Source organism: Xiphophorus maculatus, chromosome 7, assembly GCF_002775205.1.
Source record: "Xiphophorus maculatus strain JP 163 A chromosome 7, X_maculatus-5.0-male, whole genome shotgun sequence".
Taxonomy (NCBI): Eukaryota; Metazoa; Chordata; class Actinopteri; order Cyprinodontiformes; family Poeciliidae; genus Xiphophorus; species Xiphophorus maculatus.
This window is the reverse complement of record NC_036449.1, coordinates 27,220,455-27,248,014: the sequence shown is the minus strand read 5'-3', so window position 1 is coordinate 27,248,014 and position 27,560 is coordinate 27,220,455. Positions and strand designations below refer to the sequence as shown.

The 27,560-nt window shown below is 36.7% G+C and overlaps 1 protein-coding gene across 4 annotated transcripts in view; it reads right to left on the bottom strand.

Moving 5' to 3' along the window:
- Positions 1-27,022, bottom strand: part of mylk (myosin light chain kinase) — a 55,996-nt gene extending 28,974 nt beyond the window's left edge. For 2 of the 4 annotated variants that reach the window (XM_023337153.1, XM_023337155.1), the window contains exons 1-18: positions 26,886-27,022; positions 22,669-22,831; positions 18,936-19,143; positions 16,756-16,801; positions 16,293-16,458; positions 14,212-14,377; positions 13,534-13,555; positions 12,517-12,685; positions 11,633-11,700; positions 11,326-11,426; positions 10,691-10,900; positions 10,486-10,611; positions 7,482-7,637; positions 4,114-4,236; positions 2,285-2,482; positions 1,044-1,251; positions 921-965; positions 165-239 (exon numbers count right to left, since the gene is read on the bottom strand). In XM_023337153.1, the coding sequence (XP_023192921.1) occupies positions 165-239; positions 921-965; positions 1,044-1,251; positions 2,285-2,482; positions 4,114-4,236; positions 7,482-7,637; positions 10,486-10,611; positions 10,691-10,900; positions 11,326-11,426; positions 11,633-11,700; positions 12,517-12,685; positions 13,534-13,555; positions 14,212-14,377; positions 16,293-16,458; positions 16,756-16,801; positions 18,936-19,143; positions 22,669-22,830 (2,249 nt within the window). In that variant the 5' untranslated portion in view covers position 22,831; positions 26,886-27,022. The other 2 variants (XM_023337154.1, XM_023337156.1) reach the window with 2 other exon arrangements.
- Between the last annotated feature and the right edge of the window lie 538 nt (positions 27,023-27,560).

Here is a 27,560-nt window from a genome sequence, read left to right as displayed (position 1 = left end):
ATAAATAAAACCTTCTTTCTACTCCACCTCTATCATCTTTATCATGTCAGAAGTCTGATTTAAAGTCAGATAATTATAATTTCACCATGCTGTATTCACACTTCAGTCACTTGCTGTAGAAAGACTTAAACAGATTTTTAAATAAAATGTATTTTTCCTCTCACCTCCTGTCTCCTTCTTCAGGTTCTCCTTCAGTGACGGACAGTTGAGCCACAGCGCTGCACTCTCCCACTTTATTCCTGACACACAAACACAACATCAGGTACTTTTCATTATAAGTAACTATTATACATGTTGTAAAAAAGTGTTCGCCCGCTTCCTGATTTGTTATCTTTTTTGTATGTTTTAAGTTACTTTGCTTCACTTTTTTTACACAAAGTCATTTGAATTTTTCTCCTTTAATAATAAACACCTTAATTTAAAAACTGCATTTTGAGTTGACTTGTTATCTTTGACTAATTTTAAAATTAGAAATTAGGAATGGGCAAACACTTTTTGACATCCCTGCAGTTCTGAAGGAGAGATTGGAATAGGACTGGATTGATAAATCAGTAAGAAACTGGAAAATGGTTACAAAAATAAAAACTTGTTTATGTGCGTTAGCAACAATTTCTGCCTCATTAACCTTCAGCTGAGGCTTTATGTTGCTGCAGTCGCCCAACATGAGGTTTCAGATATTTTAGGATCTAAACACGCCTGTGTGTGTTATATTTGACACATTTTCTCATGACTAAATGAGATGACGGCAGTCAGTCTGCAGTGTGTGATGGGGGTTGACAGATTATGGATATATGGATAGATTCAGACGGGGGGAGGGCGACTTTAATCCTCCAATCTGAACCGCAGATCATACAGGATTATTCCTTCATGTTTGCTCAGTTTCTGGTTTATTTCCTGCTTGCAGTGTGTTAGTGTGTCACCTCAGGGTGATCAGGAAGTCTCCTTCATGATGCTTTCTGACCCGTCTGAAACAGAAACACAGACAGTTTGTTCTCCATGTTCTTTCAGAAATGTTTCAGGCTGCAGGTGTAAAACTTTGAGACCTGATGAGCAGCGAGACGACGTCCTCCTTCTGCAGCAGTTCGTAGTCTCCTCCAGAGCTCAGCGCTCGGTTCTGGTCCACTCTGGTCCATGTGTACTGGGGGAACGGGTCTCCGGCGATGGCACAGGACAGCAAGACGTGTTGACCTGTGACGGCGCTCACCGCTTTGGGTTTTGTGATGAACCAGGGCTGGACGCCGTCCTGAGGTTCTGACAAAAATAAAAACAACAAAAAACTCCTAAAATCTGCAGCCGATTGAATCCGTCAGACATGTCAGCACTTAATCTCTACAACAGAAAATCCAGTGAAAAAATGTCAAAACAAGGGAAGACATGAGGATCAGATAATTAAACCCTCACTCCTTAGGAGAATAAAAAATGTTTCATTTCTTATGCAAGCGTAGTAGAGATGCTTTCCTAACGCCGTCAGCGATCACCAATTCACCTCTTCACTCTCTACTCCTACAGATGAAATGTGTCATTACCGACACATCTTGATTTTACAGTTTAAGCTGACTTTTCCTTTTCCCGACTAAAATTCTGAGAATTTCTCAAATATTTTTGAGGCTGTTTTTTGCACTAAACTGCAGATGTTTAATTTGAACGAGTTTGTTTACATAGCACCCATTCGCAATTTTTTTTTAATCTCTTTCACAAGGCAAACAGGACAAAAAGTTAAATTGTTAAAATTCAATACATACATTGGATGTTTTCCTGAGTTTAATAAGTGTCAAATGGTAAAAAATTTCCAGAAAGAAAGTTTGATTGCTTTGGAGCAACTTCCTGCTGTTTGAGCTCATGGCGACAGTGGAAACAAATAACTCCCTTTAAACAGGTAGAATAACTATTTATTTTAAAGTGAAACTAACCCCCAAATCAACTGTTTTTTGACAATAAGCCGTCTATTTAGGTTATTTAGTCTTTTATAGCTTTATTTTTTTAAGCAAATCTTGACATTTTCACCAAAACCCGATCTAGAATTTTTTTCCATATCAGGAACATTACAGATATCAATTTTGGATATCTAGTTATGACTTCATTTCAAATTTAATTGACCTTTCATATTTACAGACACATTTTTATTCATCCTCAATCGACGTTCTTCAAATGCGTTGCAACACTGACTGCTACAGGAGACCTTTTTCATCACCATCTACAATAAATTCTAAATTAAACGAGTTACGACAACATTTAGTTTTTGGATCAATAAAGTAATTGAATTGTTTAAGGTGTTATGTTTAACCTTCCACAGTGAGCCGGGCCTGGGTCTGGTCCTCTCCGTACTGGTTCCAGGCCCGGCAGCTGTAGGCCCCAGTGTCTTCTGGGAAAACCTCCTGGATCAGCAGAGTGTAGCGGCTCTCCTCCCTGAGGAGGTGGAAGTCCTCCGACTCCGACACCTCCTGCCCGTCATGGAGCCACATCACCGCAGGAGGAGGCTCACCTGCAGGTCAAAGGTCATCTCAGTCCATCTGAGTCCTCTCTGCAGTGGATCTGTGACTGAATTCTTCATATTTAAAAAAAGAAATACCTCTAGGAGTAATTTATCAACTCAACTCAGGAAAAACTGGATGCAGAATTTAAGTTTAAAATATGCATGAAATAAATTACTTGAATTTTATCCCAAACAGTAAAAACTAAAATTTTATTTTACATAAGATCAACAGGAAAGATTCAGCTGTTTTTGATTTTGATAATGCTGAATGTATAAAATAGTGAAAGTATAATAAAGCTTCTTCCTACACTTTGTGTTTTTGCCATTGATAGGAATTTAAATATTGTTTATCTATTTCTGCATTAACTTTGTCTTATCAATTAATCACATGATAAATTAAAACAAGCTGAATAATTTTATTATTTTATTTTTTTTCTCTTTCTACCAAAAACTGGACGACAAACGTTTCCAGTTGGTGTTTTGGTCTCAACTAGATCTTTTTTTTTTAAAGACAACTTTGTTTACAGAGTCTTTGTAATTAATTTTATTTATTGTTCCTGTTGTTTTGTGTATTTATTTTGGATATTTAAATGTCTTCCAGTTTCTGTGTTAATTAGAATTTAAAGTTTATCAATATTTGAGAATGTGTTCTTACATTATTAGTTTATTATCATTATATTAATTGAAAATGGTATCAAGATAATACCATAGTTTATCGCAATAACTCTGGGACAATTTATCCTCCCAGATAAATTTATCATTACAGGTCCACAGATCGCTTCAGAAACCAGCGATAGAAAAGAGATGCAGAGCGATCTGCAAACAGCTTATATGGAGAGAAGTCCCTGTGGAAACTCATTACATAACACACACACACACACACACACACACACACACACCCACACACACCCACACGGGAGTGATGATAAGAGGGATGTAACTTCAGACTGCAGAGAAAAACACACATTCACTGCAAAAACATAAAATCTTACCAAGTATTTCTGTTCTAGTTCTTAGTAAACTCAAAATGAGACAAAATTAACTTTCATCAAGATACAGGAGTTTGTTTTATATCAATAATTCCTTAATATTAAAGTGAAAGCACTAGTTCCTTTGGCAGATTATTTCACTTATAACTGGGGAAATATGTCTTGTGACAAGTAAAATAATGTTCCAGTCGATAAAATCAATATTAAGGAATTATTTACTTAAACAAGCTCCTGTTTCACGCTGAAAAGTGACTTGTAAGATATTTTTGTCTTATTTTAAGTGTATTAAGGTATTTAAACTTGAAACTAGAACTAAAATACTTGGTAAGAGTTGGTGTTTATGCAGTATTTAAATGCCTTTTAAACTTGATGCCACACATCGTGATTCTGACTCTAAATAATTTTACTACCGTTCATCTTTCTGCTCAGTAACCTGAACTTTACCTGACCCAAACACCAGGATCTATTTACTGGTTTTATGAGGACAAACCAGATATTTGTCCCAACAACAAGCCAAACACAAACAGAGGAAATGAAGAGGCAGGACTACAGTCAATCTGTCTTCATCTCATCTGCACCGTGTCCCTGGAGATCAGACAGGAAATACCACAGCGCACACACACACACACACACACACACAGAAACACACACCGCTCAGCTCCACCGTCATGGAGACTCTGCTGCCATCCATCACTTTCAGATCGCTTAGACAGCGAATGAAGCAAGGAGCCCGACCTGCTGCTGCGACCTCTGACCTCTGAGACGGCACCATACCTGCAGCACAAAAACACACGAAGAAGAAACAGTCAGAAATCGTCCAACATGACAATCAGCTGATCTATTAGATTGGCAACTTCACTGGAAAAACAAAAACTCTTACCAAGTATTTTTGATCTAGTTTCTAGTGCAAATATCTTAGTGCACTTAAAAAAAGATGAAACTGACGTACAAGTAACTGTTCAGCAACATAGAGGAGTTTGTTTTAAGTCAATCACTCTTTAATATTTGTTCCACTGGCAGATTATTTCACTTTTAACAAGAACTTTTCCCCATCTTATAAGTGAATTTATCTGTCAGTGGAACTAAAAAATGCACGTTTTAAGTTTTCACTTTTGTGTAACCAAGTTGCTATGTGTTGTAGATTTCTGCCCAGATCCCTCTTGAAAATAAGATCAGGATGTCAAAAGGATTTTTCCTGGTTAAATAAAGGAAAGAAAGAAAGAAAGAAAAGTATTTTTTCATCATTATTAAGTAATTAATATTGCAAAACAAGCTCTTGCTGAAATGTTACTTGTAAGTTAGGTTTGTCTTATTTCAGGTGAACTAAGACACATGTACTCGAAACTAAACCAAAAATACTTGGTAAGATTTTGTGTTTTTGCAGTGCAATCATCTGACCCAAGATGCTGAAGGACACAGAGTACTGGACGCTTCCTTATTGAAATGTTTCCCAACATCACTGCAGCAATACTCCAGCTCCAATGAGTCTGTTAATCTGAATCAGACGTTATTAAAATCAGATGTTTGACTTTAAGGCAGAAGCTCAGGCTGATCACTGATCCGTTTCCTCCATCATTTGATCACTGATCAGATGTACAGACGTGTGAATGGAGGTTTCCAATCTCCAACTGATGGAGGAAGCTACAATCATCTACGAATCAGTGTTGGATCTGATTCCAGATCAGATCTCTGGTCTCCTCCTGCAGCTTCCACAGATTTCCCATTAAACTGGGAATGTTGTCAGAGCAGAGGAGGAGAGTCAGCGACGGAAAGCATCACCGTGTTCCTCACTCAGCCGTTTCCTTATAAGGAGAAAGGATTTCCTTTTCCTCCCTGCATCTGGCACACAAGCCTAACGGCCTGTTTGCTGAGTGTGTGTGAACATACAAGAATATCTGTGTGTGCACGTGAAAGGTTGAACTTTTGTACTCAAGTGGTTTTTTTCTTCTGTGTACATATCAGACATACCAGAGAGGACACTGTGTGAAAGAAAGAGAAAGAGGGAGAACGGGAGAAAAACAAAAGTAGAAAGAAAGAATGACAGAAAGTTAGAGACAAAATTACAAAAGAAAAACAATGACAGAATAATAGAAAGACAAATATAGAAAGAAAAAGCTAAGACAGAAAGGAAAAAGAAAGAAATGGAGAAAAGAAAAAAGGAAAGATAGAATGACAGAAAAAACGATTGACAGAATAATAGAAAGGATAAAAGAAAGAGACAAACAACAGAACAAATGACAGAAAGAAAGAGACAGAAAGACTAAAAGAAAGAGAGAGAAAAAACTGATGTTTTTCTACTTTTTCTGAATATTTAAAGCTCTGACATCTGAATTGTTTTCCATTTGTAAATAATCTTTTTCTCTGTAGATTGATGAATTTAAAATACTTTGAAAAGTTCTCCAAGGTCCTGGTTCTGTTCTCTTTTTTGGCCTTTTGTTAACCCACCACAGTTTGATAAAAACTGACACACAGCTGATGATCAGCAATACTCATTCAACTATAATAAATCACCTCATGTTTTCTAACTAAGTGCAGAATAAACTCATGTAGTTTTTAACTCAACATATTTTTTTTTCTTTTCAACAGGTTCCACATAATTGTATTTTCTTAACAAAGCAAAACAAGATATGATAATCTTTTGTCTTTAATAGAGTAGAAAAATTTAGCACAACTAACAGTTGCTATGTGCTAACCGTTAGCTGTGCTCTGAATTAATTTGTTCGTTTTTGGGTGAAGAGAAGCTTGAGTGAATGAGTTTCATCATAAAGGCAGGAAGTTGTATCAAACAAAATGGCCGAGCTGTTTACTGTGAGCGGCTGAAAACACAGATTTGTTATTAACAGATTCTCAGGTTAATTCTCTGTTTTTGCATCGAGAAAGAAAAAGAGGAAGTGGAAAGTGACTAAAAGACTGATAAGAGCTATTATGCCAGTTCAACTGTTTGGAGAAGAAACTGAACTGAAAATAAAAAGCTGAATAAATCCACAGCTGTAAGACAGAGTTTTGTTTTGGTCTCAGATCAGGTTTTAATGTCCACACATGGACATCAGGAGGACTCAGTGGGCTGAGTGGGTCAGTTTGTGGGAATCTGCTGATATTTCACTGACTTTCTTTAGCTGGGGATTTCCTGCTTCTGTCAAATTTTCCTTCCATTCTCTGATTTTCCTTATAAAGCAGTGATGATGGTTTCTGTTTTGCATGCTGATGAATGATTGGCCGACTGATAAATAAATTTAGGTTCTTCATAAACAGCAAATCAGACTCATGAAAACTTTTATAAACTCAGTTCTGTTCAGACAGGAAAAATAAGTCAATAACTTAATTTTGATGAGTATCTTCTTGTGCAACAATAAAACTAATGCCACTGCTTCTTACAAGAGAGAAAGTCAGACCATTAAATGTCATAAAAATAAATATTTATATTCAATTTAATGAGAAAATACTTCAGCTTCTCTAACAAACCTTTCAGTGACTTTGATTTAGTATCTAATTTATTACAAGTCATTAACACTTATGTTATAAATACAACTTTTTTACACTTAGACATAATCTGCCAGTCATTATATATTTAAATAGAATAAAACAAAATAGAATATTGGGTGAAATAACCTGATAGAAATGAACCACTTTGATTAAATAGAACATGTGAATTTATTTGAATTCCTGAAATGAAACAACTTTTATAGCAGAGGAGTCCAAGTTGTGGCTCTTGAAATGATTTTGATCGACTCTCTGACTACAAGTCAGGAACGGTAAAAATCTGGCCAACAAACTAGAAATCAACTGGTGACCCAAAAATTTGGAAATTGTGTCAGAACATTTATTTATTTTTTTTTTAAAGTTTGGATCTTAAATGATTTATAGATCTCATAAAAATTAAAATTATTATTGAGCAGGTAAAAATTTTAAAAAAGGAAAGAAAACTTATATATACTGTATATATATCTTTTGAATTTTAAATTAAGGTATTTTGTGACCTGAAAGTTTCTTTCCTCATCAATGTTTGTGAATCGTCTGACCTTTGACCTGAACCTGGGCACTGCTCTCTGCCCGACCGTGGATGTTCTCCGCCACGCACACGTAGACGCCGTCATCATGGCGTGATGCGTTCTGGACCATCAGCTTGGCCACGCCCCCAACATGTGAGGACCGAGTCCTGGGAGGAAGAGGACGACCTGAAGGAGGAAGAAGAAACTTCATCATCTTCATCCCAACAGAGCAGATCTTAGATGCTCAACAACTTTAGTGTCCGGCTAATCAAGGTTGGTGGCATTAACTCAATCACTTTGGTTACCTAGCAACAATCTGGCTAAAACAGAAAAAGTCAAGCCACCAGTTTGTTGGTAAGTGAGATGTTTAAAGGCGACTTGTTATGTTTCTTTAAACAGGTTAGGATAAGTGGCTGATATAAAACATGTTCATTACATGATTTACACAAAATTATTCTTAGATCGTGAGATTTTAGCTATTTAGGGCACCTTGTCACTTTAAATCCAAATAATCTGCTGCTGGTCACACCCCCATTCAATGTTTACACTCACACATGAAAATACAACCATACATCTTTGAAAAGCAGAAGTGGAGCCTCCTGCACAACCAGCAAGAATGCAGCAAGTGGTTTATGGATGGTAAGTCAACAACAAAACACCTGTCTTTTCCAGCAGCCGTTGTGCAGCGAAAACAGCAGTAAAACCAGCTGACCAAAAGTACTGGAGCTCAGTTTGGGTTGCTAGGTAATAGCGATGTCATTTACGATTATGACTCAACAATGGGGCTCGTTTTCCAGACACTAAAATCCATTTATTGGTTGCCAAAAAGCGACTGGGTGTTCATTTAAGCTCTTGGGCTATTTTAGAAGCAGATGAGTCACAAGTACAAAATATGAATTTTGCATAATATCTTTAAAACAAAAATAAATAAATAAATAATTTTTGGGATGGACTGATATGAAACGGTTATATCATGATACATTTTTCAGCCATATCGTCCAGCCTGATGTTTTATATGGGAGTTAGTTTGACCAAAAGTGTAACTGATGACTGTTATCATTAGTCATCAGTTAAGTAGAACAAAGATAAGTTTACAATATTTAATTGTGAAGAAAGTTTCTAAGTTTTAGTTAGTTTAGCCGCAGCAGGAGGATTCAACCTTTACATCTGAGGTTTATACCAGTTGCTGTGTGAGCAGATTTATTTCAGGCCCTCAAACTGTGGAGTAACTCTGGACTTCAGCTGGAGGAGTGACTGGATTGGCAGAGAGCAGGAGTCCCACAGCATGATGGAGTGCAGCTCTGAAACACGGTGAACTCGCTGTGCATGCCCTTGTTGGGTCGGCCAAACGCTCTCAGCGTGTTCCCGTGTGTGCGCTCCCTGCAGCAGCATGTTTTGTCTTTATATGGTTTCCAGCTCTTGTCCTGAAACTGTTCAACCGTCGAACGAGAAGCTCTCTGTAAAACACGACTGGTTGTTCCAGCTCTGAAAATCTCTCTCCTCTTTAATTTGTCAGCTTTAGGAAAATACAGCAGAAACATTTTGGAAATAAAAAAAACCCCACCTCATCTGTCCTCCATCTCATGCATACATGTTTTATAGTACAACATAAGATAATCAAGCTGTGCTAAGGCCACAATTTACTTAGAAACATTTTAATGAAGGTGCTTTTATTTAATTTCAGATTAGAAATATCTACTTTTTCTCAAGCTTCTGTGACTTACAAAATGTAAATGTTGCCGACAGTTTCCACTGGTTTCAAATTCAAATTCAAATATACTTTATTGACCCCAAAGGGAAATAAAACGTTGTTGAAACTCATTAATTCAAAATTACTCAATGGTAATTGCAGACGGGGATGGCTTTCCATCTTTTCATTAAACATCCTTTTATTATAATCCTTTTTCGTCTTTAATATTTCTGCATTTTAAAAATTCGATCTGCAAGGTTTGGGATCCAGATAGAAAGAGAATCACATTTTTAAAATATAATTTACTGGACTGGTCTGTGATGTTTTACAGTGTTGATTTGATGCGTCTCTCTGTCTCTGATGTTTCCATTTTTCCATTCAGTTTTTTTTAATCACCTCCAGTTTTCTAAAAATAAAGTCTAAAAACAGAATCTCTTTCCTGACTTTAAACGGTTTTTCTCAGGTTTCCTCTCTGCTGCTTATTATCTTATCTGGATTCATGTTTTTCTTTCTGTGCTCAGCCAACATGCATTCTGCCCCGTCGCCCGGCACAAACTCTGTTTAGCAAATCAAAAAGTTGCTGGGAGCCAAAACATGATAACACAACATATCTTCATGTAGAGCTCAATAAATAAAAAAATATGAGAAGAAATGTTTTCTTTTGTGTTCCTGCATGTCTGCTGCCCTCTGCTGGACACTTCAGCCTCATGCATTTCATCCTGCTGAAACGTTTCTATTATTGCTGAGTGAGGACAACATACTACAAAGGAGGAAAACATGCAGAAAGAAACCATTGAGTAAATTTCTGCCAAAAAAGCCAAATATTTTCAGATTTATCTCAGAATCTCAGACATTTTTAAGAAAAAAATAAAATAAAATATATATCTATATATATATATATAGATATATATTTCTGAGCTCAAACAAATCAAAAATTTGTGCAAAAGTCTGAAATTTTGAGTTTCATCTCAGAAATGTTCTAGAAAAAACAAGCAACTTTGAGTTTCAAAAGTTGGAAATTTGCAGGAGAAAAAAACGGAAATTTTGAAATTAATCTCAAAAATGTTCTGGGAAAAAACCAGGAAATTCCTGAGCTCCAAGATGAAAATTAGCGAGAAAGAAAACTTGGACATTTCGGATCTCCAAAGTCACAATTTTGCAAGAAAAAAATAAATTTTATATATATATTAAAAAAAAAACCTTGTAAATCCCTGAGATTAAAAGTTGAACAGTTTTGACTTCCAAAACTCAAAAATTTCTGGATGAAATTTACTTTTTTCTATTGAAAATAGTATTTAAAATGGCCGTTATGCTCTGTTGCAGAGTTGTTTTTGTAACACTGACCATTGAGCTGCCAGCTGATGTTAGGGTCAGGTTTTCCCTCCACACGGACCTGCAGGCTGATGGACTGACCCTCTGACACGCTGCAGTCCTGCAGCTCACTGACGAACACCGGACACCTGGACGCACCTGAGGAGGGACAATGAGACACTTTGTCCTGTAAATGGACAAACGGAGGAACAGAGCAACTCTGGTGTGGAGGACGTACGATTGACGCGCAGCCTCCATGTTGCCGAGGCAACGTTGAGTCCCTCAGGAGTGGTGAGCTGACACCCGTACGTCCCGTTGTCCAGCTGCGTCACTCTGTCCATGGTGAGAATCAGACGAGTCCGGTCACGTCTCTGCTGATGTCCTGGACCCGTCCTCACTGGGTTCCCGTCTCTGAGCCAGGTTACCATGGCGTCAGCAACAGACGAAACTGAAGGCAGAAGAATCTGATCAGAGTCAATGATTTTAAACAGAGATGCCAATTTACTAGCATCAAATGTTACGTTTTTTTTTTTAACCACATCAGTCACATAAAAATGGTTTATTTCCCTGTTGTTGCTTTTTGTTTTTGTGATATTTCTTTGGAAATGTGACTGTAATAGTCACAAAGTGCAGGATTGGGGAATGTTTAGGTAAAACAAAGAAGCTGGCAGAGGAAATAAGAAAATTACAAAGAGACAACAATTTTACTTTAACAACTTTTCTGAAATAAGTTACAGCCTGAAAGGGTTAATATCAACAAATACTTAAAAAGAATGTAAAACAACAGGGTTTGTTAACCTTTGCTTGCATAAATGAAAGCCTTTGAACCAAATAAACTCTTCCTTCCCATGTTTGTTCTCTCCGTGGTTGTACCTTGGCAGGTGAACGTGACCTGGGCTCCCTCTGTGGCCTCCTGGTCCAGAGGAACAGCTTCAAACCGCAGACCAGAACCTGATGCGGATCTCCTCAAAGCTCTGAAAGCAAACAGCGGGTCTGTTTGACAGCTACCACGAAAATACGTTTTGGAGAAAATAAATAAATAAATAATAGAGCTGGAATAGGCTCAGAAACTATTAACACAATTTCACAAAGCCTGCATCTGCATTAAAATGATTATTTGCATCAAAACTCTAAACTGTAACATAAAATAACCGACAGTAATTGTAGAAGAGGCTCTAACCTGCTGCAGCTGGATGCAGATGGCGCCACCTTGATTGTTTGAACCGGATCAGCTCGACTGGACTGAATCTGCAAAAAAAATGTTTACATGATAAACGGAATCCTCCACATTCCTTATTTTAACATTTTAATGCAACTTGTAGCAGGTCAAAGAGTTTAGTTCAGATATTCTTAAAAACTAATACAAAGTGGAAAGAAAACACACATTCCAACACAGTCTTATTCTTAATTGACACCACGTCATTTTCGAAATGACGTCACTGAGACAATGGCGCCACCCGGTGAATATATTTTGCAATAAATAAAGTTTTAAAAAAAGAATATATTTTGCAAACCAGTAATATGCAAGGTGTTCGAATATGAATAATTTTGGTGGTCATATCATAATTTATAATATTATGAATTAAAATATAAAAAAAAATCAAAATCAGACAAAATTCAAATTTCGCCCAAATCAAACAAACACAGTTTGGGTTGAACTTCAATTGAATATATTGTATCTTAAAATTAAAGTTATTTAATCACTTAATATTATATTATTATTTTTGTTTCTTTTTTTCTTGTTAATAGTTTCTAATTAGAAGATCCTAAAATTGGATCGAGACTCACCATCAGTATTGAGTTTAATAAAATATTTGACGGATCAGATTTATTTGACCTGAGATGTAGTTTTACTGTCGGCCAACAGAGGGCTCTCTTGTGCAGAACCGTGTGGTTGTGAAATTAACAATCACTTTCTTTATTCCGTCTCAAATTGTCATTTAAGCGCGATTCTAATCATAATGACTTGCGTATTCAGCTTGGTTTAGTTTAATAATGACACAGTTAAAAAACCTGCTTGAAAAGAAAAGAAGTAAACATTTAATCTATGTTGCCTTTAGTTACCTGGGCGGCAGCAGTACTCTTTCCAGCCACGTGAGGGAGCTCTAAAGGGGGTTTGCTCCTCCGGGATGCAGTTTGTCCCTGCTGCTGGTCTGCAGTCGACCTGCCAGGACTGGGAGAAATGCTGTCCTCTACTGGTTTCCTGGCTGGTGGTTCCTCAGATGGATAAACGCTGCAGTTTTTCAACAGTGGGATGTTTTGTTTCATCTTAAAGTTTTAACATGTGGCATCCAGCAGGAAAGTGTTAGTTTTGTGATTATGTGCAGAAAAAACGACAGCTTAAGTCTTCAAACTGTGGCCATCTTTATAAAAAAAACAAACTCAAGATGTTATTTGCCAAAAAAAAGGAGAAACCTCTATAACACCTCTAAAATACAACACAGCAAAAACCTTAGTGAAAAGTATCTTAGAAAAATAAAAATATCTTTTCAGCCAAATATAGGAGCTTGTCTTCATTGAATAATTCCTTAATACTGAGGAAAATATACTAGTTCCACTGGCAGATTATTTCACCTGTAACAAGACATTTTCCTGATGCTAGAAGTGAAATAATCTGCCAGTGGAACTTATATTATTTACTTGTATTATAAATGATTTACTTAAAATAAGCTCCAATATCTTGCTGAAAGGTTACTTGTAAGTTAGCGTAGTCTATTTTAAAGCATACCAAGATAGTTGCAGTAGCAACTAGACCAAAAATATTTGGTAAGATTTGCATTTTGCGGTAAAAAGCTGCTGTATTTTGAAAGCAGTGGTTAGTGGTTACTGTGCAGAGGCGTTTCACTGATATGATCTTCTATACGTTTAACTTGAAATATAAAGTCTAAAAAGTTTGATATTTAGATTACATCCTGATCAGGTAGTTTCAGATAAACTTTGGTGTGTTAATGCTCTGAAAATGTTAGAGCAGAATGACTCAGCAAAGCAGCAGGGTGGTAATAGAGGCTGAGGAAGCTGCAGGAGTTTTATAAAACATCAACAGGCTGGAAGTGAAGTTTGTTAGAGACAGAAACGTGTCACCTGGACGAGGCTTCAGGAACACCTGAAGGAAACAGAAAGGAATCTTTCACACTGAAATTCACACCGAAGTTGGAACAAACACAGAAATCCTCAACAAAAATGTTTAATATTAGTTTTTATGTATAAAAACACCAAGATGGAGTTTTCCACACCCAGTTTCAAGACCTTCAACAGTTCTACTAGAACCAGGCTGAGCTGCAGCAGCTCCTCTATTAGATCAGAACAACATGCAGTTTCCCTTTAAGTTATTAATAGTTTGGAAGATTGGTGTAAAATATGGCTAGAATTGCTCATAAGGTGATACAAGCATAACACTTTGCACAATTGTTCTTTAAATTATAATTATCTAAGCAACATTTACTAGGAAAGTATTTTATTACAGTGATTAACAGTTTGTACTCATAGGTTTCTGTTACCCTGATCACTGTTTAAAAAGTGGAAAAGCAACTTTTCCATTTTTGTTCCTGTTTGAGAAAAGTTGTGTTCGTCCTCTACGTTTGCTGACATCCTGTGAATCTCCGGGGGGATTAAGCCCCTTTGTCCTTAAAGCCTAGTGACGCCCCTGCTTCACATGATCCTAATCTCTGGTTCTCTGCTTTTCTCTGACCTGTCTGACCCCTGCAGGAGTAAAGGCGTATTGAACACTAAACCATCCTGGGCTCTGATTGGTTGTCTCACCCTGAACTATAAGCTCAGCGCTGGCGGTGGCCGCTCCGGTGCTGTTGATGACTGAACACGTGTAACTTCCTGCATCCTCCACCTGGACTTCCTTTATCTCCAGGAAGTGACGACCAGAAAGTTCGAACACGCTGATCCGACCAGAAGACTGAAGCTCTGCCTCCCCCTGGACAAACATATAAACACATAGACAACCTACAGTAAGCAGCTTAACAACATTAATCATAAACCACCTTTATAATTAATAAAGGTGGTTTATTAATAAAGGTGGTTTATTAATAAAGGTGGTTTATTAATAAAGGCGGTCTCAGGAACAGAGACCAGCAGCAGCTGCTTCTGATTTGGGTGAAGACGGCAGATGCTCAGGGCGGCCTCTTCTCCAGGGCGGTTTATATTAAAGAGTTTTGCAATTTAATCTGTAGCCTATTTGTTGCTTGAAAAGTTATTAATTCACAATAATAATTTCTGTTTCTAGAAGTGGAGTTATTAAAAAATGGATGCTAATTGACAGTTGTGCAGTGAAATTTATATCTTGATCAAAATGCAGCTGTAGTACACATAATTATAAAAATATTTGACTAATGATGCTATTTACTTTAGTTGTACTCATTTTCTACAGTATTTATTTTTTGTATTTGTATTGTACATTTTTAGCTTCATGGTATCCGGTGTGTTTTTGCTTTGCTATGTGTGTTTATAGTAATATTCTCGTTTCTTCCAGAAAAAACACAGAACAACCTGTAAATTTTGTCAGCTGCCATGATAAACGACGTGCGAAGTGCTTACTTCTCTCCGGTTTTCTGATTTATCTTTTTTGTTTCCTCCAGTCTGCAGCAAGTCATCCAAATGTTTCTCTAACATGTCTATAAAAATCTGTTTTGTTTTCTGAGTAAATCCTCTGTGCAGAAGGTTCCAGCTTCTACAGTTTGTTTTATTCAAACCATAATGCAATATTTTTAAATCCTGATTATAATCACCTGTAGACACAGCATATTTCAAATACCGTCATTGTTTTTGCATCATTAATAATCATGAATTATTTCATTCTGAATGTTTTTTGGCTCCTTAAAGTTTGCAGGTCAAACTAAATGTTAGAATAATTGAACTTCTCTGTATTTTCCTTCCATAAAAACTTCTTAGAGTAAAATGTATCATCTCAGAAAGGATTGATGAAAGAAAGAGCAACATAAATGTTTCAGTGCAGAATCCTTTAGTTCCTCCTGAGATTAAAGACGATTCTGGATTCTGCAATATTTTGTAATTATATGTAAAGACCATTGGATCAGGGCAAAGACTAAATTATCAGAAGGTAATTTAGAAGGTAATTCCTCAAGTTTTATTTTCAGATTTATATTTGTCGACTAGTTGACCATATCTCCCAGTTTTATAAAGTTTAACAGTGAATATAAAGAATTATTTTTGCTTCTTTTATGTGTAGTTAAATGAAAAGGTTAAGAATTAATCTTTCAGGTTGATTTTGAGGTCATGAGAAGCTCAGCTAATTTTTGAAATATTATGAAGCTGATTGGTTTGTAAACACTGATCTTGTTCAACATAAGCTGCATTTTTGTGTGCAAAACATATTCCGCTTGTCAAAAAAACAGCTTTTCAATTAGAAATCATACGTGGATAAGTTTGTTCACGCAATAAGTAATTTCAGAAGATGCTGCTCCATGATTCTCCAACTACTTCCTATTGTTTTCCTCTTTGTGGTTTGCAGCAGTAGTAGCATCCGGTTGTTGATCATGTGACTTGTGATGTGAAAAAAGTGTTTCCATTTCCATTAAACAATTTGTTTTGCAAAACAAACCAAATGTAATACAACCAAAAAAAAACCATCTCATGCTAGAGGCAAAAATTATTTATCAACAATGAAAGGTTTTGTCAGAAACTGTCATGTTTCGATTCAACGAATTTATTTTTGAAATGTCAAATTATTCAATTATATGGTCAAAGGAAATGCAACTATGCATTCATTATTTTACTTCTGCTCAGATTTCTGGTCTTATTTTCAGATAAATTCATCAAGCTATGAAATCCAAACATGTTTCAGCTCTGAGCCTCTGTTAGGCTCCGCCCACCTTGTACCATGTGACCTGCGGCTGAGGCCGTCCCGTGGTTTTAGTGGAGAACTTCCCGCTCTGTCCCAGCCTGACCACCACTCTGCTGGGTTTGGAGATGAACTTCGGTGGACTCTCGCTCCAGATGCTGGTCCGGTTCTCCATCGCTGGGATCGAGGAGCGGGACCTGGAATCATGGGAGATGTAGTCACCTCTCCGCAGCGACCCATACAGCTTAATGTGAACTAAAGCTGTAAATAATCTGTGGTTTTATAACGTCTGAGATGTTGCAGAGGAAGCAGCTGTAACGGTAAATCTGCTGATGCGACTTCAGACAGCTGCAGGTTCTGAGCCTGAAGCCTCCAGAGGAGGTTCTGACACATTTAATGGACCTTGGTAATGATTTAATGGAGCCGCAGCAGCAGGGGGAGTTAGTCTGAGGCAGGAGATCCTCCAACATGACAGAGAGACTCGAGGAGCTCACCCTGATCTCTTCCAGGACGGCAGGATGTATTGCTTCCCGTAGTTTTCTGCAGGTGGAAAAACATTTGAACATCAGAGAAAAAGTTCAGGTTCTGATTGAGTTGTAGAAACTTTGATTGGACTCAATATATTAACAAAAAAACCAGAATTCCTTTACTTTCCATTCAGCTGCAACATGTTTGTATATTCTGGCACAAAGATAAAATTTCCTCCTGATTACAGATCAGAAAATAAGCTGAAACAAACCATCTGCTGAAACAAGTTATATAAACCGTCGTAATCGCTATAATAATAATAATAACACAGTGAGTTATGCTGCACGTTAGTGAAACAAATTCTTTTCCAGTTGCTGAACAATGTTTTCTCAGCTGGATGCTGATCAGTGGTTTAGTTCTGCAGCCCAGCGGAGCAGAAAACGCTTCACTTAGCTCAGTGGGTCATTTTTCACTGAGGTATTTAATGTGTCTCAAAGTGGCAAATCTAAATGAACTGACCCTGACTGTCCATGTTTCAGTGAAGTGCTATGAATGGATTCAGAGGAAAGCAGCCAGGCAAACTGCTTGACACTGATAAAGCCTATGATTAGTGATCTGCTGGAATCCGTTCATTTTGAAGAGGGAGAAGAGATTAAAGCGATCAGCTGACTTTCTGCAATTACAAAAAAAACAGTTCAGAGACGTTCAGGAAGTTTAAATTCATCCAGGAGGAGTTTGACTGATATTCCTGCAAACAATTTCTCAAAAAACAAATCAGACAGCTAAACTGTTGCTTAAAAGTATGAATGCATTAAAAATCTAAATGAAAACCTTAAGATTGTGGAACGTTCCTACAAATGCTTCACAAATGTAGATGTGAATAGATTTTATTTATAATAAACCAGAAAAAAAGCTGTTTGTATTTTGTAAATAAGGTGCATTGAGGATTATCCGAGGATCTGCAGTCAAAAAGAACAATAAAAAGTATGTTTTCTTCTCATTCTACTTTACTGTGTCTATTGTGTTTTATCGGCCACCTGATGCAATAAACAGGTGAAAATTACTCCAATCTTCTTGACTTGATGAGTGTTTACTCCTTCAGGTATTTAGGAAAGTAAAGACACAAACCAACACAGCTGTAAAAAATAGAGGACATTGATTTAATTTATGAATTCCTTTCTTAATGTGACTCTAAAAAGAATACAGTTTCTTCAGGAGTTTTCTGTGGAAAGAATATGTGTATAAAGATGAGCCAAACTGCAAACTGGAACCAGAGGAAGGTCCAACTGGACCAATAATTTACTGAATCTTTCACCTACAAACTGCTGCAAAGTTGTGGAAGCGTCTGTTCATCTGATTATCTCTGTTTTTCTCAAACAGCTGCACAAATTTATTGCATGAATCAAGTTTATAAAACTTACAATCAGGGCAAAAAGCAATTGAGTTTTCAAGACCACCAGAGTGCAAGAAATATTTACAGTTTCCTGTAAGTTGGTGGTACCATGAAATAGAGAATAAAAGTGAGAGAGGAGGTCAGAAGATGATTAATTCATCCTCTCTTTCCGTGAAATGATGGATGGGACAGAAAGCTTCTGTTGCTGCTGTGTTTTAATTCACAACAAAATCTGTATGAATCTGAAACCTTCCAACAAATTATGATTTAACTGACAGAATTCAATATTAACTCTGACCAATCAAATTAGCTGAGACTCGATCTGAACATTAAAAGCTGCATTTTGATAACAAATGTGAGTCGATATTTCGCTACTGTTGGAAAAAACACAATTTTGAAATTGTGGTGTTTTCATCAAATAAGGAATAAAATTAAACTCACACGTGAATAAGTTTGTTCACGCAATAAGTCATCAAAAAACATGCAGTATTATCATCCTTCTACCACTTCCTTTCGTCTTCTCCGTCTTTTCTACCAGTAGTAACATCCACTTGTTGACTCGTGTGATGCGAAATGTGTGACACAGCTGAAAAACCACCTGACGTGAGTTTATTCAAAATTGCCATGTTTCCATTAAACTAATTTATTTTTTCATTTCCAATTTGCACAATTTTCAGGTCAACTGAAAAGCAACGACTGACAGGAGGAATTTCTTCTGTTTCAGGACTCTAAGATATTCTCCTGTCATCAGATCATCTCTGTTAGTTTCTGTTATTTTGCTCTCAGAAGTGAGTGTTAAATACGAACTGGTACCTTCCAGCAGGATCTCCACGGTAACCTGCCGGCTCCCCGCCTCATTGGTCGCCTGACAGGTGTAACAGCCCAGATCCTCCTCTGAGACTCCGCCCACCAGGAGGCTGAAAGTGCCACGCCCACCTCGCTCCACTGAGCAGCGTCCTCCACCAATCACAGGCTTCCCGTCTCTGTACCATGTGACCTGCGGCTCAGGTTGACCTCTCACCTGAAACACAACGAACAGAGTCAAATATCAGATTTTCATCCAGCATAGAGGAGAATCATGACAGTTCTGGTTTAGAGTTTAGATGACCTGAAGGAAGCGGAGTCAAAGTTCACATAAAGTTTATAAAAAATATATTTCTCAGTAAAAAAATAAAAATAAAATAAACCCTCTGTTATGGATGTATGACATCTCATGTCATTTTTGTGTCTCTTTTCACAAAACACAAACTCTTATAAAGTGTTTTAGTTTCTAGTTTAAATGTCTAAGTAAACTTGAAATAAAACAAAATTAACTTACAAGTAACTATTCAACAAAATATTGTGTTTTAAGTTAATTGCTTAATAACGACATTTGTCCCATGTTTTAAGTGAAGTAAACTGACAATGAAACTTTTTCATCAATATTAAGGAATTAACTTAAAACAAGTTCCTATATCTTCATAAAAAGTTACTTGTATCTTAGTTTTATCTTATTTTAAATGTACTAATACATCTTCAGTAGAAACTAGATAAAACTTTGTAAGATTTTGTGTTTTTGCAGTGTTCTCCTTATTTTCTCTAAGGTTATATATGTATATTCCAACATAGCTGATTTAGCACAAAGCTGCTCTGTTATGTTTTCTTTTCGTTCTTTACATCAGATCACCAAAATGTTGCATAAAGTTGATCGAATGAATATTCATCAAGATCTAATTTGCATATTTGAAACCACATCCTCTTTTTTAAGTCTCAACTTCTGTCTTTCAATTTGATCAAAACATCTACAATGACTAGGCAGAAAGTTTCAAAATGGCACAACGTTTTGAAAATTTCTCTGCTTTTCTTCCTCTCTGACATGCATTCATCTGGATGAACTCAGTAACAGCTGTCTGCAAAAACAAGCATGCAACCTAAATTTTCAACTTTTATTGTTAAACCATGAACTCTTAAAACAAAATCTCTTAAAAAAAAAATTTACTGTATATATCTGAGATAAAATGCATAACATAACGTTTCAAAAGTCTGATTTTATAATCTCAAGTTTCAGACAGTAATCCTCAAAAATAACTTTTTACCGTTGCAACAATAAAACACACTCAGTTAATCTTCCTTAAGTATGAGCAGACATCAATAGAAAATATGACCGGCATGCATTTCCTCACATTTCAACATACTGGGCCAACAGATTCAGTCATTTATGTAACTGCACACATTGTTACGAGTAAAACATCCTGTTCTGAGGGAAGAAGCAAAAAACAAACTACAGAAAGCTGCAGGAATCCTGAGACTGACAAACTAAACAGCTCTACTCAGACTTCTCAGTTTCAAGTCTTCGCTATGAACTAATTCAAGTTTTTCCAACCAGAGGTTTAAGAATCAACTTTCCAACAGGTCACTGAAAGCACCGTCTGAGCAGGAACTGATAATAAATATTTTCAAAATAAAGTTCTATCAGCAACAGCTCCTAAATTAACTTGGAAAACTTATGCAAAGTTCACATTTTGCACAGTTTTGTTCTTCCATTTGAGCCTGAACTGCTTCTAAAAACAAAAAGCAAAAACAGACAACAAATGGCAACGAGTTAATGGTTTTTGGTGTCAGAAAAATTTGCCATTTCAAAAACCTCCAGATTTTTAAGTCAACATTGACAGGCGCAGCTACCCAGCAACCCCATCCAAACCCGTTCAGCAACCCAATCAGATCTCCATCATGTTTGGTCAGCTGGTTTAACTGCTGTATATTTGCTGTACAATGGCTGCTGGAAAAGACAAGTGTTTTGTTACTGACTTGTCATCCAGAAACCACTTGCTGAATTTTTGTTGGCTGTGCAGGAGGCTCTACTTCTGCTTTTCAAAGGTGTACAGTTACATAAATGCACATCTGTTTGCAGCCATTTTCATGTGCGAGTGTAAACATTGAGTTAGGGGTGTGGCCAGCAGCAGCTTATTTGAATTTAAAGTGACAGGAAACCCTAAAACAGCTCATTCTGAAAGGAGGTCGAAATAGTCAGAACGAACATAAATCTCATCGTCTAAGAATGATTTTATATTAAAACATGTAATTGACAGGTCTTGTGCAGAATAACAGCTTAACTTGTTCAAAGAAGAATTTGAATTATTCTGTTGGCTGCAATCTACAACTTCACCACTAGATGTCTCCACATGAGACAAATAAAAACTTCCTGCTGAACCAGTTTAATACGTTTAGATGTCAGGATTTCCTGCCAACAGGCAGCTGAAACTGAGGCTGGTGCTGCTGGTCTCTGACTGACCCATGAAGACCAGAACCAGAAACCCAAACAGCCTGAAGCGGGACTTGTTTGTGCAGCACGTGAAGTACAGATGTGGCGACTGCTTGACGACTTCCAGCTCAGCAGCTATCAGGGCTTACGGCTCCATCTATCATGCTTGTGGACTGACGGTGCGTTCAGGTGCTCTGGGATTAGTCCTACATTCTTCTTACAGATAAATCTGAGGCGCCGGAGCAGAAATGCTGTTTCTAAGAGCGTCGGACCTTCATACAAGCAGGAGTAAAAACAGAGCAGACTGAGTCAGCTGACTGATTCACAGTTAGACGGTCCTGATCTGACCTGAGAGCAGCTCTGAGTTTTGTTCCTGATGTTGAGTTCAGAGGCAAACAGACGAGAGATGCTCCTCGTTTTCTGCTCCAACACTTTGATGAAGAGTCTTCTTTAGATTTTGAAAACATTTAGATTCAGAACAACGAACAATGTATTCAGTTGAAGGTGTCAGTTTATGGAACAATCTTGACATTCATTTCGATTCAATTCAAAAATACTTTCATGATCCCAAAGGGAAATTAAATGTTGTTATAACTCAAATAATTCAAAAGGGTTATTGAAAAACTTTCTAAACCTATTTCTGCCTTTAAAATACATTTCAAAATAATGTTGATGAAGCAATATGGGATGGAAAAAGCTGATGTATTGTGTACTTTTGGTTTATTTTTGTATATTTGAAATATGTCTAATAATTTCCTAAGCTGAATAGCTAATTTTCTCTATATGTGAATGGGTTATAAGGTATTATAAGCTTATAAATCTTTCTGCTCTTTTTCCATTCATGATTTTTTTTAGTTGACACATGAACTATTCATATCTATTATCAAGTGAATGAACTAAAAAATATTTGCATGTTCCAGAGATTATAACTGAGCAGTGATAGAGTGTTATTAAGAATAAGAAAACCTTCTTATTAAACCTTTAGCAGCTTTATTCTCCATCATAAACTAAGTTTGAAACTGTTAAGTCTGAGATGAGAGAGACTGTAAAACTATTTACATTCTGCAAAGTCATTTTCTTCATTCAACTCGGAGGCTTTGATCTAAACTCAGAGAAAATAAACATGAAGAAAACCACAAATGAGGAAGAATTAAGCAGCTCTGTTTATCAATCAGCTTCCTGTCGTTTGAACTGAGATCCACACCCACAGCGGTTTTCTGTTAAAGCGACTGCAGCTTCAGTAAAGTGATAAATTATTTAGAAACATGTGATGTTGACCTGTTAGTGTTGGAGTTAATGCCTCACCTTCCCCTCCAGTCGGGCGTCTCCCCCCAGACTGACCCTGACGTTTCGAGGCGGCAGGACGAAAGCTGGAGGCTCGTTGCTATGGAAACCACATCCTGTTGGTGAAGCTGTGACCTCACAGAGAGGAGGAGGAGCAGCAGACAGTCGGACATCACTCATCATGCTGTTAGGAAGAAACACACACAGAAGTCTGCTTAATTATCAGATCATCAGTTAATGAAGAAAACTTCAACTTTCATTATAAGTTTCAAACTTAATATATTTATTATTACTATAAATATATATTTCAACGTTAACCATCAGAAACTGTCAGGACTCCAGTTAAAGCTGCTTTCCAACAGATCAATTTAGAGTTAAATAGCATTAGGAGAAACATAACAAGAATATTAGTCTAATAAATGTGGAAATTAAGAAAAAAAACAATATTTAAATCTTTTTCATGTTTTCACAATAAAGATTAATATCAGGTGGATGACTGGATGCTAACTGGCTGGTTTAAACTGAATATACTTGAGATCAACAATCCAACAATTTTAAGATCAGTCTTAAAATTTATCTGTCATCTTTTTTTTTTGTGGAGTCGCAGTTTGGAGAACTATGATTAAGTGTCAAAGTCATTGTAGATAAAGAATTAACACAGAGGATTTTCTGACATCAGTGAATATTCACATTTTTTTTAATTATGGGGTTGAAATTTCCTCCAAATAAACCTCATAACCCTGAGTTTAGTTTCTTGTTTACAAGAAAAATATTGGATACTCTCTGATGTTGAAAAGTCTTAATTTGCAAGTTCAAGCATCAAAATTCTCCCAGTCATTGCAGCCATGTTGTAGCTTCTTCTTCACCTTCTCAGGCGTTTTGCTGTATCCTGTTTCAGGCGTCCACTTCTAGTTTTTTTCTTACAAATTCCACAATTTATGTCAGAAAATATGTTTCGTTTTATGCCTTTAATCATGGAAAATTATATTTTTTTCTTGCCAATGTAGAATTTTTCCACATAAGAACATAACCACGTTTTTTGTAAATATGTGAAATTCAACTTAAAATTATTTTTTTTCTATCAACCATGGTACCAATACTCTGTTTTATAGAACAGACTAATGACCAACTTTGACTTATTTTAGGGATTAGCTGAATGTTTTCTTCATGTCTGCTGGATGTCGTAGATATTTGGCCAAGTGTGGCTGGTTGGTTATTTTATTTGTCTTTTCTGAACAAACAGCAGCCTGCTGGTCATTTTCCTGTTCAAACTCTCTGCTGCTGCCATACAAGGATTTTAAACCTTCAATATTTGCTAAAAACAACCAACTTTCTCTAAATGAAGCATTTTTATCTAAACATTGATCTTTGTTTCCCTTTAAGTCAACAGAACAACCTGAGTGAAGTTGGTCTCCTCACCTTCTTCAAATCAAACAAAATTGGTGTCAAAATTATGCAGGAATTTTTTTTGTTTTTGTGCTGCTATCATTTTAAAGATAATAAATGTTTTCAAAGGTCATAAAAGGTCAATTGGCCCCATCACATTTTATGACATAAAACTACATAGGTGTCCCTCAACTTTGCTACATTTGTGCTGATAAAATTTGTTTTTGCTGCTTTTGTTTTGAAGATATTAATGAAAACAAACATAATTGTTGTATTGCAACCAATTTTGTTTGTTCTTATATCATTTCAAAGGAATTAATAAAAATGTTTCCAGAGATCAGAGGTAAACCAGACCCCACTTTTTTAAAACTCAAACTAAATTGGTGTCCATCAACTCTGCTACGTTTGTGCAGCAGAAATTTCCATTTGTGATGCTTTTGTTTTGAAGATATTCCTGGCTGCCCTCTGATAAACTCTGGAAACTATTTCATTAGTATCTTTAAAATGATAGCGGCACAAATAAAAGTTTTTGTGGCACAAACATAGCAGAGCTGATTGACACCACTTTTGCTTGATTTTGCTAAAGTGGGGTCGGTGACTGGTTGACCTTTCATGACCTCTGCAAACATTTATTAATATTTTTAACAGCAGCAGTAGAAACAAAAACTTTGCTGCACAAACATTTCACACAGATTTTGCTTGATTTGAAGACGATGAAGGAAACAGAAGTTTGTAGGATTTTCTTCATGTGATCCAAACAGAAAATAAAAACAGATTCCTGCAGAGAAGCTGAAGGTCACAGAAACTCCTCGGTTCTGTTGGTACCGGTTCCGATGAAGTCATGTGACCTGCAAACAAACAGCTGATAGCAGATCAATAACAGTTTCAGCCTCAGATAAAACCCAGCACTGTGACTCTGACTGATGGGAATGTTTGTTATCAGCAGGTTCTGTTGATTCTGTCAGAACCAACAGAACCAGGAACCAGAGGGAGAGAGAGACTGAGGTCAGCGAACGCTCTCAGCCGTCTGTGTTTGTCATTAACAGAGTTTATCAGGACGGAAACAGTTTGCTGCTGATTCTCACACTGAACCACAAACACTGGAAACTAGAAGCCAGAGCTCAACGTTTACTGGTGAAAACTCATTTTATTTAAATGAATCCAAAAATCCGTATAAATCTGCTACAGACGTAGTAACTACAGAACACAATTCAAAACAAGAGCAGCTCTGATGGTCCAGTAAAAGAAACTGTTTTATTTCCAGATAAACTGATGTTCAGTTTGCTTTATGTCACATCAGGTCATGATGTTGCCATCTCAGCTTCACAACCTTAGTCCAGTAACAACCACAGTCTCCCAGTAACAAACTGGATGCAGGTCAGACCTGAGCCTTTTTTGGGTCCTAAACAGATTTCAATTCTGTTAAAGACCAAACCAACAAGTCAACAAAAGATGACATGATGGTATTGATTTCGAACAAGCAAAGATGCTCTAATTAATTAGCATTTTGAAATGCAGAGTGAGGCATATTAATTTAACTAAATGAAAGCGGTAATTATTTCAATCATTGGTCAACTAATTTAGTAATTTATTAATCATTAACTGTAAAACACATTTTCTGAAAGAACAACTCAGAGCAGTAATTAGGGTAAAACTTAACAAAACATGTTTTCATTTTGCATTTAAGATAACACAGAACTCATCAAGTGACAGTTTTAGTTTAAATTCTGTAAAATAAATCACCATTTAAACACCTTTTGCTGCCCGATTATTAAAATAGTCAACAGATCAGCCCAACACTGTATTGATGTTGAGTTAAGCAGAAAGATTCTCATATGTTCATGTTTTAAAGTATTGTTTTAGCTGCAGATGTTTCATTTGCTTTAAACCAGCTAATATTCACTAAATGAAACCTGTAATTGCACATTAGACAATGAAATGTTTTTTATTTATTATTTAAAAATGAATTGAATTATTTAGATCAAACTTTTGTTGCAGTTTTATTATAAGGAGCTTTAATTTCTTCAAACTCTTCTCTCCTGAACTGACCAGTTGAAAATTTAATGATGATCAACTTGATTAAAGATCAATAACTTCATCAGCTGCACTGAGAGTTCAACCTCAGGTTCATCTGAAGCTTTTCTGTCCTGAAAACTTCCCATCATGCTGCAGGTTTTAATCAGAGCAGATTCCTTCCTGTCAGTCGACCGTTTCACAAACATCCTTCACAGCTGAGAGACTCAGCTTCTGGTTCCCACATTCAGCCTCAGAGATTCACATAGAAACGACACGTTTGATTCCCAGAGCAGCTTCAGAGTCTGAGATCAGGAGGAAACCATCAGCTGATGAAGCTGCTGGTTGATACATGATGTCTGACTTTAAAAAGCTTCAGCTGCTGATCTCACTCTGATCAGTGACCAGCTTTGATCTGGTTCTGGTCATCAGCTCAGGTTCTTATGAAAACAGCTAGATGAGACACATTAATGTGATAAAACACATTTAAAGAGTCTCCAGGTGATAATTGTCCATCATGTGAGACTGAATCACATCTCAGCTCTGAACAGGCTGCAGCAGTTCAGTCTGACTGATGATCCTTCATCTACATTTCTCTGCAGCAGCCAGAAGAAAACAGGAAAACTGAAACAGACTCTTCATTTCATCACCAAACATCAGGAGAACATGCAGCAGAAAGGCCATCAGACTGACCTTTGACCTGGAAAACTGAGATAATCTGCAGGTTGTTTTCAGACATGAAGACATTAAAGATGAAGATGAAGCAGCTCTGACTCCGCCCACCTCAGAGGTTGAAGGTAAAAAGCAGCTAAAGGTGAAAGTTAGTGAGCAGGTCTGACCTGATGCAGCAGCAGGAGGAGAACTTCAGTCCTCTGAGCAGATCCTGTTCTTCACTCCAACAAGCTGTTCATTCAGCAGCAGGACTCCTCCTCTTCCTCACTCTCTTCCTCCTGCTGCTCCTCTGAGATCTCCTCTGTCTGTCACAGGAGGAAGAGGAGGAGCTCAGATCATGATGAAGGTCTCTGTTCAGACTCAACTTCTAGCGGCTCTGACGTCATTAAATGTAGCGAAACTTAAACCAAGATAAACCTTTTCTGCTTTAAGTGCGCCATCTAGTGAATAAATGTGTTACTACAGGTGCTGCCTGTAGGAAATGTTGAGTGGAATTACAATTAAAAATAATATATAATATTGTTTTAATGAGTGGTTCATATATTTTATCTGTATTTTTATTTTTCAAAAATAATATATAATGATTACATACTCATTAAACACATAAGAAAACTAGTTATTCAAAAAATATCACATCCAGATTCTAATTAAAGTGCAACTGTATAAATATAAGACATGAACAATAAACCACCTCAAGATGGTTAATTAATCAAATATCAGTTTTCTAAAGCTCTAATTATATAAGCAGCACATTAATAAAATGATAAAAACAAGTAAACTTTCAGGGAGCAACAGTAATTTATCAATTTAAGTTTTAAAACATTCACACCTGCATGTTGATC